Genomic DNA, 17821 nt, shown 5'->3' with positions numbered 1-17821 from the left:
TGTAATATGGATAGACTGGTCCCATCATGGCAATGTGAAATTTCTTCCGCTTTCTCTGGGCAGTAACAAGGAGCTTAGCATCACCGCAATGCTTTTTTTTTAGCAGAACACTGACTGTTTTTCGGCATGACTGAATATGCATGCTGTAGTGAGTTAATGTTTTAAGGTAAGGGTTTGTAAACGGGCAGCCAGTAAAGGTTTTTGGAGTGGCTTGTCCAGGATATGAGAATCAGATTAGTGAAATTAAACCGAGATAAACGTGTGAAATAAGAGCTAGAGATGAGAGAAATATATATATAGACACAGACGGTGAGATGAACTTGAGATAAACTTGAGATAGAAATTAGTGATACATTTTTTGGGAAACTGAGATCTGATGGCAAGGTGTGCATAGTGGTCGCATGTGTAAACTTCAACGTCATATAAAAAAATATTTGTATTATACCAGATAAGATATATATCTCCTTTTCATAAGTAACCTGGCCAGAAATGATAGCTCAACGAAGTAGCTTATGTGGACATTTCTATCAGGCAAATACTCCTAAATGCATGCTTTTAAATGTAGATAGCAACAGCAGAGGACCTGGAATAAGTATAACCCGTAAAAACAAAGTTTTTCACTATAAATCCTTTATATGCGTGGCGGCTAGAGTCCTCTCGTCCTCTGGCTTGAGATGGCTGCCACCTATGGGTCAGATGATTGTCTGCCAGTATTAAGCATTTGATAATTAAATATTTAATTTGTTTTCCCTAAACATTGTAAAATTTTGGAAAAAAATTTCACGAACATTAATTGTCTCGCACAACGAGTCTGTGTGCAAAATGTCAGCTCGATTGGATCATGGGAAGTGGGTTAAAAAACGACCGAAAGATTTGCACGGTCGTAAGCAAGCACGCAAGCAAGCAAGCAAACTTAATATAAAGGATTTAAAAAATCCACGTGGCCATGGGGAAAACATGCAAACTCAAAATTTACAGACATCAAGGTTGGGATCGAACCTATGATCATCTGGATACCAAGCGAAGTAGTTAATATCTCCCCACCATGGCACGTCATAACGTCTGTAAGTGTGACACTTTGAATTGAAGGCGTCGTCTGACATGACACATCACATGGCCCACTGGCAGACACTAGGTTTTATTATGTGACCCTGCAAAATATAGAGTTGAAGAACCCTGCTTTAGGCAATGGCCATTGTCCATAGTTCAGAGCTGAAAGTGAGGGCAGCCAAAATATTTCAATTGACTTCATCTTGTCGCCGGAGGCAGCGTTTAAACAATGCCATAACTGTGCCAAGCTTGTCATGCATTGAACCCGGCCGACATGAGTTCATCAGATCATTGATCACAGCAGCCGTGGCGGGTGATATCTGAAGCAGTGCTAGAGGCGGGGCCCTCTGCTTTACCATCCCGCACTGACTCGCGTGGTGAAATGCGGTCAAACAACCACCGTGACTGGCAAGATGTGGGGAGAACTTCATCAAGCAGTGGCTGGACACGGCGTCAAAATTATTGTTGTAGCCTTAAACGGTGGGAAATGTGTTGATCGTTGAGATTTGGAGCCATTCGGATAGTGCGTTTGTAATACACCTTACTCACCAACGTCAATTCATTTCTAGAAAATTAAGTATGTGTGATGATTCACACGTCCGCTCTCCATGTGCCGAACAGTTATATTAATTGTATGGCTTGTCACCAGCTGGGTTCGCGATCCAATTGGAGAGTCGATCAATTTTCTCTCTAGTTTTTACCCTCGCGTTTGTATTGTTTCTTTTTTTGCTGTCTCGTTTGTATGGCTTTGTTTGCTTATTTCAACTCGATGCAACATGAGCATATCGTTTGCATATAATTTGCTAATAACGTGAATCATTTATTTTCACAAGCTCTGTTGCAATGCGTGCGTGCTGGATGTTTTCCAGCGTCTCTTGACAATCGTTGAATTTGGAGATATTTTTTTACTTTATCTCGTACACAGTTATCGTAGATAACATAAAAGCACAGTCCTTTGTCAATCCACTGCTAGATTAAAGCATTCCCAATGCTTGCAGACCTGGAGGTGGTGTTGAAAGTGCAGTGCCCTAATCATAATAAATATCAGGCAGAATACCTCACCAGAAAGGATGATTGCCAATGTACACAAGTTGTGATGGATTGGCGGTCGGGGCGGGGGTGGTACATGATGAGGCCGTGGAGATGGAGGAAAGATATCTTCTGCCCTCGTGCGTGGGAGCTGGAGTTGGGTTTGTAGCATCGCAGGTCCATGACAGTTGGTAACGGCTTGAAGGGGGCCTTCATTCGGCGGTATATAGATCTTTCGATTTAAAGCTTTCGTGACTGCAGGGATTCATCTTCTTGGTTCTTTCGGTAAAGTCACGTAGAAGGGAAGTAATAAAATAATAAAAATAATAAATAATTCTCACGACGTTTCGGCCACAACGCAAGCAGCCGTCCTCAGGTGAAGACCAGGTCTGTTGGGGAGACAGCGTCTGAATGAAACACCACCACACATTTCATTCAGACGCTGTCTCCCCGACAGACCTGGTCTTCACCTGAGGACGGCTGCTTGCGTTGTGGCCGAAACGTCGTGAGAATTATTTATTATTTTTATTATTTTATTACTTCCCTTCTACGTGACTTTACCGAAAGAACCAAGAAGAAGGTATATAGATCGTGGATGATGATGACGTAAGGGAAATAATGGCCTCAGGGTGTTACGTTCAAGACAATAACATTCGTACACCCTTGTGGGAGGTCAACAGTGGACGTCTTTTGGAGGGACTGGTCCCCACCAAACGAAATATGAAATTTGCCCCTGGCATTAATGACATCAGCGGGCACACTGTGCAGAATGCGTGCGTGCGTTAATCGGCAGAGTGAACTTATCTTCGTGTCGCGGTAAACATTTAATGCAGAGAAAATGTATTTTACTGACGCAGAGGTGTGATGAATCATCATCACATGCTGGAGACCCTTGGGTTGTGATCGCTGAAAATCTTGTGACCGCTTTATATCGAGCAGGCGGGATGAGTCACCTGTGAGTTTAATTTTATCCGCCGTGAACTTTTCGCCAAACAGCTTCGTCGAGATAATTTATTTTTTAAGTGCTGGTGTGGCAGTACCCGGGGGATTGGTGTGGGCAGTTGGACTTATTTGAGAGTTGTGTGTTGTGAATGGCATTGTGGGTAAAGGAATAAGGTACAGGTGCAGCTATGAAATTATTCTCTGGTGTTACAGCTGGCAGAAGGGCCTCCACTAGAGGGAGTGCTAATGTAGGGCCCTTCTCGAGAGTACAGGTAGTTCCCCGAGTTACGACTGTTCGACTTACGATATTTCGATCTTACGATGGCGATAGCGATACGACAAAATGCATGTTAAAAGTTTTTTATAGCAGATAGGATTGTTTCCTGAAAAAAACTTTCTATGCAATTGCAGTTCATATAGGTAGGATAAGAATTTACCTTGTTTTTTTGTTACTTGACATTTTACTGTGCAATACAGTATTGGAATTAATTAATAAATACATACAGTATATAGTGTATACAGTACGGTACTGTAAATTGCTCTGTTTTGCTAAATTATCACCATTCTTTAAGACTCCTGGGTAGGCTAGGCCATCTTCGACTTACGATATTTTCGACTTACGATGGGGTCGTCGTAACGCATCTCCATCGTAAGTAGGAGGACTACCTGTACTTTTACCTTCTCTGTGCCAGCCAGACATTTTGTAAAAGCGATCGGAGTACCCACACTTTATCCCACCACATGTGACCGTGCAATCGAATAACTGTGGTCAACCCAATTATACTGCTCGGTTGACAGGCGTGGGGTGGGAATTTTATCAACTTGTTGCGTCGCCATTGTGTAGCTGAGCTAATGAAGTGATGTCTGTCCTCTTGGTTCTTTCGGTAAAGTCACGTAGTTAGAAATAAAATAAAACAATTCTAGATTTGAAGCTTTCGATTGTGCTTTCGCTACGTGTGTCAGACACACTTAAGCGTTTGCGCTTTCGCTACGTTGTCCCCACCTGAAGAAGGACGCTTGTGTTGCGCCCGAAACGTCGTGATTTAATTTAGTTTTCATTGATTTATTTTTTATCTACGTGACTTTACCGAAAAAACCAAAGAGTCAAAATAAAACAAATCACGACGTTTCGATCGCAACACAAGCGATCGTCATGTATTGCGATCGAAACGTCGTGATTTGTTTTATTTTATTTTATTTCTCACTACGTGACTTTACCGAAAGAACCAAGAGTATGGATTCCTGCAGTCACGAAAGCTTCAAATCAAGATTGATGTCTGCAGCCCATGGCATTGTGGGTAGCCAAGCTCATTCAGTGGTGTAGTCGATAATGGCATTGTGGGTAACCGAGCCAGATGAGTGTGGCTAGGTGATGCTGGGTGGTGTGAAGATCACTGTTGGTCGCGTTCCTATATAAATGTGGGCAACGATGTCTATTGAGTAACGCCTCGATGTGTTAGGTGTGCGAAGCGTGAGCGAGTGTAATGCATGCGCGTGTACATGTCTGCACGACAGCACCAAGTGGACCGAGGAAGAGATGAGGTTGCTGCACTCTGCCGTGAAGAGGTTTGGGGAGGACCTCAACAACATCAGCAGAATAATCAAGGACAGGACTGTGTAAGTGTGAGCGAGGGGGTGGGGGGGGGCGTGGCGTTTACAGCGTTCGAGACAGGAAGAGTCCGCTTTGAGTCCGTCTGCACAGGGAGTTCCTGCGGGGCTGTTGATTGGATCTTCACGCTGAACAAAGAACGCGCAAGCGAACCTCGAATCCACGTTTATCTGACACATTCAGTTTTGTATTTGTGTTGAACTTCTTTCGCACCGTATGTAGCCAACCGTGCTCATCGGACGTGCGGGGGAGGGACAGCAAACTCTAAGCACAAAAAGCCGATCTGAAGAAGTTAATTTTGATACATTTCTATTCATCCGGAATAGCATTTCACTCTCAAGTCCACTGGTTAGGGGAGGGTACTACCATACTCTTAGGTTCTTTCGGTAAAGTCACATAGGAAAAATAATAATAATAAATGAAAATAGCATATTTTCCCCCATTTATTATTATTTTATTAATAACATTTAATCATTTGTTATTTTATTATTATTTTATTATTATTTTATTAATAACATTTAATCATTTGTTATTTTATTATTATTTTATTATTATTTTACCTACGTGACTTTACTGAAAGAACCTAATAGTATGAATCCTTGCAGTCACGAAAGCTTCAAATCTAGAGGGTACTACCATTTCCCATGGTCCTATGGTCCTGTGATGCAGCACCAATCCACCCAGCAGCGAAGTCATCGCTCCAGCTCTGCAGTGGAGCACCCTCTTGGTGGGGGGGGGGGGTGTGGGAGGAGGCGCATTAATTCTCTCCTTTGACTGCCACTTAGTCACTTAGTTGTTCTTCTCACAGGGCCATCGTCCACTTACACTTTGGTGGAAGGAATGACGACCGGCGGTCGAGACTAACGACGGGAGTGGCAGCGAAAGGGAGGAACGCGCTTGCGAGGCCATCCACAAAGTTAGATGGGGCGGTGAAATCAGCTCGGGCGCTCGATGGATTTGCTATTTTGGCAGGCCGTAAGAGTTGGCGACTGCTTGTGGAGGTCTTCCAGCAGCGGAGAGATCATGACGGATTCTACTGATGAGCCACTTGACCCCATCAAGTGGGCTTCTTTAAAAAAACAAAATACTCTATGCAAAACTTCCGCTGACCTCTTAATGCTGGAGACTGAAAGGGGCCGGGTTTCTATCACCTTGGTATTTTCATGGGACTGCGTCATTTATTTTTTATACGCAAGACAATAAATACTTTGTGGACAACATTGACCACAATTTGTTTAAGTTATTATACGTAGATGTGTTTACATTCAATACTCGGTCAATATTTCCATGGGCTTTCAGTCTGGGGGAACTGTGACATCGTATTTGCATGTCTGTAAATATGCACGAATCTATGCCCAGTTGCTGAGCATTCACCAGTGGATTGGCAAAACCTGTGCATTTTTATGTATTCTAGATTTGAAGCTTTCGTGACTGCAAGGATTCATATTCTTAGGTTTTTTCGGTAAAGTCACGTAGGTAAAAAATTTAAATTTAAATTCATAAAAGTAAAATTCTTACTTGATACAGCAATCGTGCTGTGACGGTTCCACCTGAAGACGGAAGCTTGTGTTGCCTCCGAAACGTCGTGATTTTTATTTTATTTTTATTTTACTTTCATTAATTTTAATATACAATTTTTACCTACGTGACTTTACCGAAAAAAACCTAAGAACATGTTTACGTAATTGTACTAATATATACAGTGTTATTCGTCCATTTATTGCAGTACGACGAGTGAAATTGTGTGTTTGTACTTGGTTTTGTGAACAACTCGATCATATTGTGTACAGATTTAAGATCGGCAGGTCGCGTGCGGTGGAGTAAACTGTGGGTTCTCTCACCACTTCCACGACATTTGGATATCGCGGAAGAGTAGGCCAAAATACCTACCTAGAGGGGCACTCTTTAGTGGAAGCCCATACATCAGCAGTGGTGTGAGCAGGTCATTGCAGCGCTGCACCTCTACATTTTACAACACATTGTTGCCCACAATGTTTAGCACGGCGGATACTCACAATACTTGGCGTTAGCGGTTGCCCACTGCCGTTTTCCACCATGCTGTCTGCGAGATGGGATTGCGAATTCATAATGTCGACGTTTTCAATATTTGTTACTGAGATGCACGGGTGGCTACGTACGATGCGAAAGACATACATACATTGTGCTGATAATCTTTGTGAATGTGTGCATATGGGATGATTGTTTATAAACACTTTTTAGCGATGCGACTAATGCTCCTCGAAGTGGCAGAGTGGGTGAGAAAGTTCTGCTTTCTACTGTGTGCTTACTCAGGGGAACTTAAAGACATCTCAGGATTGCTCTGATATCCGATTCAGTGGGCTGTTGCGCTGCTGTGCGAGGGATTCAATTTAATGCTTCATCTCATGTCGGGATTGAGGAGATCAAATATGAGCAATGCATGGCATATATCTTGGCGTGTGTGTGCATGCAGTCCATGAAACATTTTCCAAAATGCTCAACGTATACGACAATATGGAGCAAATAGGGGTTATGTCGGTGTCAAGTCGGGCTGTGTTAACGCGGAGACGAATATTGCCCGGGGAATGTATCGTAACGCTGGGAAATATACTCAAGTCGGGGCAACGCTGTGGTCAAGATGTCACGGGCGTGGCTGTTTGTGCTTTCGAAGGTTGCCGTTTGAAGTCCACGCTCATGGCCGTGGCAGCCGAATGTACGTTTAGGTCCAAGCATGTGTCTTTAAGCTTTCCAAACCCAAGGCGCTTGCCATTGTGAGTTCACCGCTGGATGGATTCCTCGCCACGACGTGTCGGTCGGAGGTGTTTGCATGTGGGGCATTTATCATAATTAATTATCAGCCACGAAGCCTCGCTGTCTCCCATGCATCGGTCCATCCGCCGCCTCCTTTCACGAGCGGACCTCTTCTTTGCCCTCTCTCCGCGGTGGACTTCCTCTCGGGCACGTTCCCTCCTTCATTGTTGGTCTCAACCGTCGGCCACCGTCGCGTCTACCGGCACGTCCCGCCTCCAAGCCCAGTCAATATGTCTCCGACTCGTCTTTGCACTGTGATGCGTGTGTTCCTCTTCCTTTGCCTTGGTGTAATTCCAAGTATGCACGTCTCTCTTCGCACTCAATTTAGTTATTTTAATTTTTTTGTCGATGCTCCCGTGGAGTGATACAGGTCCTCAAATTAAGCGACTTATTTCTGTCCTCTAGAAAATGATGCCTTTTTCTGAGCTGGCTGGTTAGCTCGGAGGTTATAGCGCTGAACTGGCATTCTTTGAGGTCCTTGGTTCAAATACAGGCCTGCGATTGATCTTAGTTCTCAAGTCAAGTGAGTTGATGGTCCCTTCAAGCATTGCTCACACGTGGCAGGGTGGGTGGGTGGGTAAGTGCTTCCCCCCCACTGACTGTGTGGACTCGAGGTCACTTGCCAGGGATCTCAAAAGGAGTTCTGCGATCTCTGCTTTGGCGAGCCGCTCTCTTAACACGAAGGGATGTACTCCTCTGCGAGAGATCCAAATGGATTAATCATCACATAACACCAAGAGCAAAATCGGGATTCATTGAGTGGGGCAGAGGGTGAAGATAAAACAAAACAACATTTCACGTCCTCTTTGTTTAAGTCCCATTTAGCCCCAGGGCCTTCTGAAGACGATTCCTAACCCCTCTGTGACCCCCCCCCCCCCCCCCCGCGACCCCCCCCTGCGACAGGGCCCAGATTAAGTCAACGCTCAAGCGCAAGTCCTACGAGGAGACGGGGTTGCCCCTTCCCGCCGAGTCGCCCAAGAAGTCGCCCAAGAAGGCGGCCGGGGGCACCGGCTCTGTGGCGTCAGCCGCGGGGAGCGCCACAGGCTCCAGTGCACTCAGCGCCGCACACCGGCTCGCCGAGGCCGCGGGAATCAAGAAACAGAAAACCTCATCTGGTGAGCAGTTGTGGCAGTGTGGGGGGCGAAGGGTGGCAGCGTGGGACCAGGATGGTGGGGTGGGGGGTGATTCTGGTGGCGTGGGCAGTTTGCGTGCTGCGCTATGAACCCGGCTCGCGGTCAACACCGGTGCCGATTATCTGGGTCTCCCCTAGGTCCACTCGGCCTCAAATGATTAGCACATGTGGTGTGTGACTTTCCAAGCCACCCATCCCTGCGAGTCGGCCACCTGGCAACACGCACAACGCTTGCAACACGCGTCGCTATTAATATTGAGCGAGCAACTCTCATTAACAATGATAGGGGTGTGCTTGTGGTCCAGCCTCTCCTGTACTGCCGTGGTATTTAATAACATTGCTTTGGCGTCAGTCATTGCTTCGCAATAAGGTGGGGTGAACTGGACTGACCCGATGGGCGGCGTGCGAACTGTAAAGTATTCCTCGTGTGAATCTAGCTGTGGGTGGGGGGGGTGAGGGGGGGGAGGTGGTCACTGCTGCTGTTGCTGGTGTTTTTGTAATAAAGTTTCCTTGAAATCTTCCTGTGCGAGTCGGGGCTGCTAAGCCCTTGCGGCAGAATCGCTCCACGGCAAAACCGGTCCCGCGCCCTCCTGCCCAAGAGAAGCTTCGCCCGGCCCCATATCCTCGTGCTCGCGCTGGAAACTTAAAAAATAAACCACGCTAATGACCGAAGTTTATTAGCGATTGGTTTTTGTTTTAGTGTTTCGATTATTATTAGCATCGTCGTCGTGAGCCAATAACCAAATCTCGCAGAAATGAACCCCACCTTTAAATTTCGATTTAAAGCTTTCGTGACTGCAGGGATTCATCTTCTTGGTTCTTTCGGTAAAGTCACGTAGAATGGAAATAATAAAATAATAAAAATAAAACATTCAAAAATAATTATTATGTAAAATAATAAAAATAAAACATAATAATAAAAATAAAACATAATAAAATACTTATTATGTTTTAATTTTATTATTTCCATTTTACGTGACTTTATCGAAAGAACCAAGAAGATGAACCGGTAAAGTCACGTAGAATGGAAATAATAAAATAATAAAAGTAAAACATTTTAATTATTTTATTATGCTTTATTTTTATTCTTTCCATTATACGTGACTTTACCGAAAGAACCAATAAGATGCACCCCACCTTGTCAGAACTTGGAAGCTAAAGCAGTGTTGAGCCTCGATTGTGTCCTCAGTGGGTGACCATGCTCGCAACAGGTGTTCGTGGCCGCGAGCGGCAGGCGGCAGTGCAGAAGTCATTGCTGTACCTCACTGCCTATACACGTCTCTGCTTATACTGGTAGGAACCTCCTGGTTACACCAGCCCACAGCGGATTATTGTGTCCGTCCGTCCGTCGTGCAGGGAGGGGCTGGGTGGGGAGGATGGGGGAGGGGCTGTGTGTGGAGGGGCTGGGTGGGGAGGGGCTGGGTGGAGAGGGTTGGGGCTTGGTGGGGAGGGGCTGGTCACCCCGTGGTGCCCTTATAAAACTCAACGTTGAACCTATTCACGCCGGCTTGTGCCCGCCCTCACAGTCGGCCATATTTGCGGAATACACCACGCCGCCATTGACCCTGGCCATTGACCGAGCAACCCAATGTTCCTACCAGCTCCCTCCGCAGGAATGTGTTGGCCGTCGCCAAACCGCCTTGACGAGCTTGGTGAAGTATGGTCAAATAACGCCAAAGATCTGCAGTGGATTCACATAACTGCCGTAAATGTGCACGTAAATGGCCAATGTAGTAAGTTGATGATCCTCCCAATAGCTGCAATAAAAACCCCATCACATCACAATACTTGTGGGTGGGCTTTGTCACGTGGATAGATTCTCACTCTGAGCCTTCAACATTTTGTTTTACTTGGCACAGGATGCACTGCTAGTTGCAGAGCTCAATGCAAATGTATGTCTTGTGACATGACACTGATGGCACAATCGGAATATAATTGGGGGGAGGGGGTGCAGGAGTGGAAAAGCAAAACTAAAAAAAGCTTGTGTCGGCTTAAAGAGAGAGAGCTCTACAATTGGCAGGCAAATGCACCGAAGAAAAAGAAAAAAGCGACCAAAATATTTATGCCACACAGTTGTGCAATTCACTTCCGGTGCTCAACTAGGATTTAAAAACACGCAGGCGAAGGTAAACGTGCAGCCCTGCTTTGAATGCCTTGCTCAAGCCACTGCTGGTGGAAGGTCATCCATTGTCGGGGAGCGCTATAAACACATTCCTGCGGAGGGAGCTGGTAGGAACGTTGGGTTGCTCGGTCAATGGCCAGGGTCAACGGCGGCGTGGTGTATTCCGCAAATATGCCCGACTGTGAGGGCGGGCACAAGCCGGCGTGAGTAAGTTAAACGTTGAGTTTTATAAGGGCACCACGGGGTGACCAGCCCCTCCCCACCCAGCCCCACTCCTCCCACCCAGCCCCACCCTCACCACCCTCCCCTCCCCACCCAGCCCCTCCCTGCACGACGGACGGACACAATAATCCCCTGTGGGCTGGTGTAACCAGGTGGTTCCTACCAGTAAGCGCTCTCCCCTAAAATATTATTTTGACCAACTCTTCCACGCCGGTTTGACAATCTTTGAAGAGGTGGAAGTACCCACACTTGGTCATCAGCATCCGCGACTTGCCCACGGACTAACTGTGGTGGTGCACCCGTTTCTTATTTTATTTTTTACAATTTTTATTTCACCAGGTAAGGGCCACTGAGCTATATAGCTAATTTCCCAGAAGCGACCTGGCCACAAATGATAGTTCAACAAAGTGGCTTACCGTGTGGAAAAAACTGAGGACCCGGAGAAAAATCCACGCGACCACGGAGAGAACGCGCAAACTTCCAAATATACAGCGGGCATCAGGGTCGGGATCGAACCCATGACATCCTGTATACAAGGCGAGGTAGTTAACATCTCCTAGCCACCGCTGTGCCCCCTTATTCATGCGGTGGGTCACCGTTTTTGCTGCCGGGTTAACAGAGGCAGTGCGAGGCGCTCATTGCTCTGACCTCAAAGCAGCTGTTGAACGAATAATCCTCGGTGTCGCCTTGGCTGAAATGTTGAGCACCACGTGCGGCAGAAGCATTTAAATTGCGCAGGAAGTGACGGGAAACAGGTGACCGCCAAGGCACTGACGGTTCCGTGTTGTTATCGAGCCGTGCAACGATGACTGGACCCCGAGTCGCAAGCCTCAGCAACGTTGCATCATCGTCACCCCTACTGTGGGATTTCTTTTTTTTTCTGCCGTTGAATGCAAATGAACGAATGTGGCCGTGGGCACATTGCAAATCGTGCGCAGGGAGAAGCGATAATTGGCAGGCGAGTGCGGTTTGTTGTTTTTGGCCATGCACTATTGTTGAACATGAGCAACGTGTTAAATCAAAACAACTTGCGTCATAAACTGCGTCATAAATAACCCCCCATGTACAATAACAATCCATACATCTTCTATGATGATCAGTCCGGAAGCTATATTCTTTTTAAAAATCTAAAGGCAAAATGTGCGGCCCTGAAATTCCTTCCTCGAGCCATTGCTCGCGGAAATGCTCGAGCGGGCCCTGATTGGGTACTTTGGCCTACTCTTCCACGCTGGCTAGATGTCGTGAAAGAGGCGGGAATATCCACGCTCTACCGCACGACACGCAACCTGCCGATCGACTTATTGTGTGGGTGTTACCCATTTTTACTGCTAGATGGACAGCAATTTCAGAAGCTGTCGATCTGTCGTGCTGACCGCCACGAAAACACATCGGAGAACTGCGCAGTTGCGTAACTCGTGAGCGGCGCTGTGCCAGCCGCGGCGACTGCGTTAATCTTCGGAAGAGAATGCGTCGGATCTCACAACAACGCCTTGGGTACGCAGGGCAGAGCGTTATGTCGGTGCCATGACCTCCACCCCACCCCCAAACATTCTAACAAATAGCTTCTAGAGATGAGCCAGCAGCAGTGCGTGACCTCACGACAGTGCTCGAAGGGACGCGCAGTCGGTGGCGCTTTGGTACCAGAAAGGAAAGTGATCCAAGATAAGCGAGCTCATCCGCTTGCGAGAGAGGTGACCAGCTTTGCTCGGGCAGCCATCCCAGCGCGAGTGACTGCGTTACAACTCGGGCCCCCTCTCAAATGTTTTGCCGAGTGCGGCACTGGCCGTGTGAGCCCCGTACCCGAGCGCCGATTCAACGTCGCTATTCAAACGCAGCAGCGGCTCCTGTTTTAAATCATGAGGCCGCACTTGAAGAAGCATTACCGCACTGTGTAGAGCCGGGTTCTTCAGCTGTGACGTCGTGTGCGTGTTACTAAGGCCACGTGCTGCTGCTGGTGGTGTTGCGACGTGCCGCACATTACGTTACGTGGTGTTACGATGTCCGTCCGTGCAAGCGCTGATCGTGTCCCTCCGACAGACGTGACGCTGAGCGCCCTGAACGACACGGACGCGGGGGCGGAGCTCGTGGACATCGAAGGCCTGGGCGACTCTTCGCCCGTCAAGAAGCTCGACTTTGAGCAAGGTGACGACGCCGCTGCCGCACTTGCATTCCTTTGGCCGATTTAGTTTTTAAACGCTTGACAATGGTTTATGCCAGTTGTACTCCTTTTGGCGTCATCTGGTCCAACACCAATGGAGACTAGGCTCTAAAGAAAGCTGTCTCGGGTGTGGACCAATCAACTTCAAGGACAGTGCATATCATTATCATCATCAGAGTTGTTTCTTTTTGTTTGCATTTTGACTTCTTGTGTTGAGGTTATTGCAAACATGATGCCTTGTATAAAGGTGTCAGATTTTGTACCAGTTAAAAGGGTAAAAACCTATTACTATATTTTGCCACTGGTAAAGGAGATCTCATCGTGTAATGGTTTATGCCCTTAGCTTTGTCCGTCTGCTGAATGTCGTCTGTTTCTTCGTCCGTCCGTCCATGATGGCGGGAGGGGGGGGCGTGTGGCGGGCAGCACGATAACTGCAGTTTGCGTGTAGACGCCGTGTAAATCCGCGTTGTGGCGTATTGTTCTGTTTGCCGCCGTCTTGGTTGTGAGCCAGACCGTGTAGCGGTGATGTCACTCGAAGGGAAGGATTTGTCACAGCCACGCCGTAAAACCTCCAGCGATCGGTAATTTATGGATTCTGAGAACAGAAAGTGCAGGGTCACTAACTCGAGGACCACTTCTCGTTACACACCACCGCTGTCTAGTCAAATCAAAATTCTTTACCCGATCCACCATGCGCTCGAATGTCAGTCTTAATTGTTGTTCATAATGCAGGTTTTTTTTGGGTTAGATCGCAGAAATATATAAATGCGTCGTTAAACCCGCCACCACCCGACACAGCCAACTAGTAAGGGTTGTCACGTAAACAGAACGTGGCCAATTCGTCACTAGTACAGCACGCCGGTGTTGGAGAACAGATCCACAACATTTACAATGATAACACCTTTGTCAGTTTTGTTGCCAGATAAAAGGGTAAAAAAAACAATTATAAGTTTTTTTTTACTGGCAAATGAGGTTCCAATGGTGTAAACATTTACAATCTTTACTCGGATGATATTGATCGCAAAAGCCGACGTGTTAATCGTCGTCGTCGTTGTTGTTGTTATTGTTTCCACAGACAACATGTCCCTGGACCCGAACCAGCTCATCATCAATCCAGGAGGGATCCTGCCTCGATAGCCTCTCCCCTTCGTTTGTAAAAAAAAACAAAAAACACAAACCACACGCAAAAACAAAATGTCATTGCAAGTTGTCTTATCAGCATTTTTTTTTTATCTGTAAGAAAACAAAATACCCACCTTTAAACCGAGTTCTCACAGCGCAGAGAGTTTTACGGTTTAAGCCTGGTCAACGATGACCACACGGTCCGTTAAGTATTGGTTTTATCATTTAATTGGGCTTAACTCAGCTCGGTAAGAACTAAACGAAAAGTGTGGTTTGATTGCCATGCGACAAACAACCTTTGCGGCGGGGTGGGGGGGGGGGGAATATAACGAGATGTGCTACCTAAGTGTAAATAAGATGTTTATCAAATACTCATTTTTCGCTGACACATCTGAGCCACTCTAATGAGGGGTGGGGGGGGGGACCCTTGCAGTATGGGTGGATCTCCGCCGGCTCTTTGCCAGGTATGAGTCAAAACTAAACCTTCAAGACGCAGGCCTCCCGAAAAACATCCGAATCTGGCTTTGAGGTCCAAGCTGAGCCGGCTTGCACAGTGTTGCTCGTTGTGTCACATGGCGCGTGACGTCGGTGGCATGGCTCGGGATCTGCAGTGGGGAAAAAAAATACAACAGTCGTGTCACCATGAGCCAAGGCTGGACTGGCTCGGCACGGCCCCGCCGACGTTCTGGGTGCGCAGTCGAAAAAAAAGATGTGGACGTTGACTTAACAAGCAGCGCTGCGATGCCCATCCACACCCAGTGGTGTTTCGCTAGCGAAAAAAACGCGAGGACTGTTTCCGCCGCGAGGTGTATCCGATGGAAATGTCTTCTGCTCGTGACTCGAATCTCGTGGCACTGTTGTAAGCAATGTAATTGTGGACAAAATTGAGGAAGAAAAGCCTTTTTTTTGCTATTGGCACGGTGTTGCAACCGTTTTAAAATTCCAGCGATGACTTCACTCTCCACGCTCGGCATCCAGAGGTTTGCGCGTGGATTTGGACGGCGTTTGAATCTGCGACACGTCACGCCGACTGTTCCACGGAGCTGCTGCTTGTTGCAGGCTGTGTTCGTGGCGCCGACGTGTGTGCACCTTCCACAGCGAGTTGCAGCGGCGATCCCCGGGGGCTCCGTTAGTCACGGCTTCCCGCGCAATGCGTTTCCAAGTTTTCAAATTTTCGCTAAAGATACAAATAGAGTCGTTTTCACACACCACACTTGCCTGATGATTGCTAATCGTCCCCACGGGACAGAAAGCACCGATTTCAAATTAAGATCGCTCTGCGTCACCTTAAACTCGCACAGCTGACACAAGATCTCTGCGTTTGTGCACGAGTTTGTGATTGTTTCCTCTTCCAATGCTGTCCCGTATTAATTGCTCCTTTTATTACCATACAGTCCAGATTATTTAAATAGAAAGTAGGGGTGTGTTTTATCTGTAGAATGCATTCTACGCTTGAATGTGTCTTGTTCGAGTTCAAAATAACCTTCCCGATGACATCGCTCCCAATTTTAAAGCGGCGAGTTCAAAATCATCTTCTGGAAATTCGCCGTAGTAGCCGGTTTCCCCATATTATGACACTTGTTTTTTCCCCCCAGCATCCACGTCTCTATTTAGTAATCTACATCCTTGTTTCCTGGTTTTCTTTGGATGTCATTTATTTGGGGGGAAAAAAATGTGTTTACAATGACCCCAAAAGGTGGCGTGGGGGGTGTGGGGGTTCAACTTACTTTCTGGAGTGACCGATAATCCGGAGAATACAATTACCGCTCTCCGTCTAAGATTGTTACATCCTTGACGGGGAGTATGGAGGCCTCGAAACCTCTCGTAACGATTATTCAACGCGGGTGCAACTTTAGTCTAAAGTTCTGTTGCAATTATGGACTCGTCCTATATTGAAACACGAGGCCAATTCATCAAAGCAGAGGAAAAAAAAATCAGCTTTTGAAAATGTATTTTCACTGACAAGTTACCCTATAAGCTTCCCGAGTGCTTATTAAAGTCTTCGGAAGACACTGGGTATTGTGTAAGTGTTACATAATCCAGCGTATGCACGATTTCTTTCTCTCTAACTTTTCTGTTTTTCAACTCGGCCATCTTGTCCCTTTCCGACCTCTGTGCTTTGTATTTAATGTAAAGTGTTCATCAACGCCATGCTTCCCTGCTTTTGTGACGATTAAATGCAAATCCTCAACCTTTATTTGAATCGGTGCTTGCCGCATCACGCGAGACCTGTTTTCACAGTCGCCAAGACGTGTGTGGCCTGCAACGAACGTAAATCGCATTTTTGAAAGGAGGTCAACTTGGAAGGGCTTGCTGTGGTTGCCCACGAGGACTTGGAGGTTGGGACACCCGGCGTCGCATTGTTGTGTGTGCACACTGCACCGCAGTGCGATGGAACGGACTTCGATAACAAGGTTATGATAAACTTTAAACTCTGTTAATGCCCCTTCTCGTTATGTTGTCTCTCGTCGATGACGTGATCGGAAAACGTACGTGTCTAACCAGTGCGTTTTGATTCTCTTGTATTTATACCAACGATTAAACGTGAATATCTTCACTTTTTTTTAACAGTGGAGACTTGTGTGTGTGTTCTTGTGGGCCTCTGGGTAATGTGTTAAATACAGTCGTGCGTTACGAGGCTATATGACCAAATCATCTGGACCTTGCGCCAGTTTTTGGAAGCAAAGCGGAGTTGAGCCTGAATAGTGCTTGCGTGAACAACCGCCGTTCATATAACCAGGGTGGAAAACCGATTGTGCTCCAGGTACGGGTTCGAGTTAACCGCATAGCCATTAATAGGATTTAGCCAAACTTCCCAATCTAACAGAGCCCTCATAAACAAGAGCCTTCAGACTGGCTTTCACAGATGCGTAAATCTTATTTAATAGTTCGAGACTCAATGGGATACCTTAGTACGGCTCGGTTTGGCTATTTAGTGTTGAATTTTGGACAGTCGAGCTGAATAGTGTAACATGGATCGCATAACACAAAGCAGACTTTCAGTCTGTCTGAACTGCGACCCAGATTCAGTCGTTACAAAATCAACGTGTTGAAATGTTCGTGCGTATGCTCTGTAATTAAAAAGTTTTTTTTTATAAAAAAAAAAGTTTTAATTGACAATCCACTGCTGGATGAAGGCAGGCCCCATCGTGCCGCGTCAGTCTTGTTCACCACACTGGGTCAGTTTGGGGTTGGTGAAACGATTGGCCAATGACGGTGGTGGTGGTGGGGGGGGGGGGGGATTCCGACCCACAGGCAAGTCTTCCCTAGGTAAACAATGAGACTCGGCTCACGCGTAGATGTTTGAGAGGTCACGGGAGGGGCGGACCGCACGTAAACCCTCTTGGCACATCCTGTTCTCGAGAAGAAAACATTTGTTGCTGCTGCGTAGATAATAGTTCCACGGGCACAAATATATATTTTATTTTACAATAAAACGCCACATTCGTCAACAGCACTGCCTTCCAAGAAAGTACACGATGGAACCACAAACTTTTATTTTACCATGTAAGGCCCACTGAGCTACAGAGATATTTTTCAGAAGCAACCCGGCCACAAATGATAGCTCAACGAAGTGGCTTATCATCGCGTGGAGATTAATGCGGCCACGTACTCTTAAACGCATGTTTCTAAATGTGGAGGGAA

The 17821-nt window shown here is 46.6% G+C and overlaps 1 protein-coding gene across 2 annotated transcripts in view; it reads left to right on the top strand.

Moving 5' to 3' along the window:
* Nucleotides 1-16735, top strand: part of LOC133343828 (chromatin complexes subunit BAP18-like) — a 36574-nt gene extending 19839 nt beyond the window's left edge. Inside the window, exons 3-6 of one of the 2 annotated variants that reach the window (XM_061553723.1) lie at nt 4537-4638; nt 8324-8535; nt 12934-13038; nt 14130-16735. In XM_061553723.1, the coding sequence (XP_061409707.1) occupies nt 4537-4638; nt 8324-8535; nt 12934-13038; nt 14130-14191 (481 nt within the window). In that variant the 3' untranslated portion in view covers nt 14192-16735. The remainder of the gene's footprint in view (nt 1-4536; nt 4639-8323; nt 8536-12933; nt 13039-14129) is intronic. The other variant, XM_061553732.1, reaches the window with a different exon arrangement.
* The last annotated feature ends 1086 nt before the right edge of the window (nt 16736-17821 follow it).

This window comes from Lethenteron reissneri, chromosome 2, assembly GCF_015708825.2.
Source record: "Lethenteron reissneri isolate LAM-NWPU_2019-01 chromosome 2, ASM1570882v1, whole genome shotgun sequence".
In the NCBI taxonomy this organism is placed as follows: domain Eukaryota; kingdom Metazoa; phylum Chordata; class Hyperoartia; order Petromyzontiformes; family Petromyzontidae; genus Lethenteron; species Lethenteron reissneri.
This window is presented reverse-complemented; position numbering and strand designations above follow the sequence as displayed.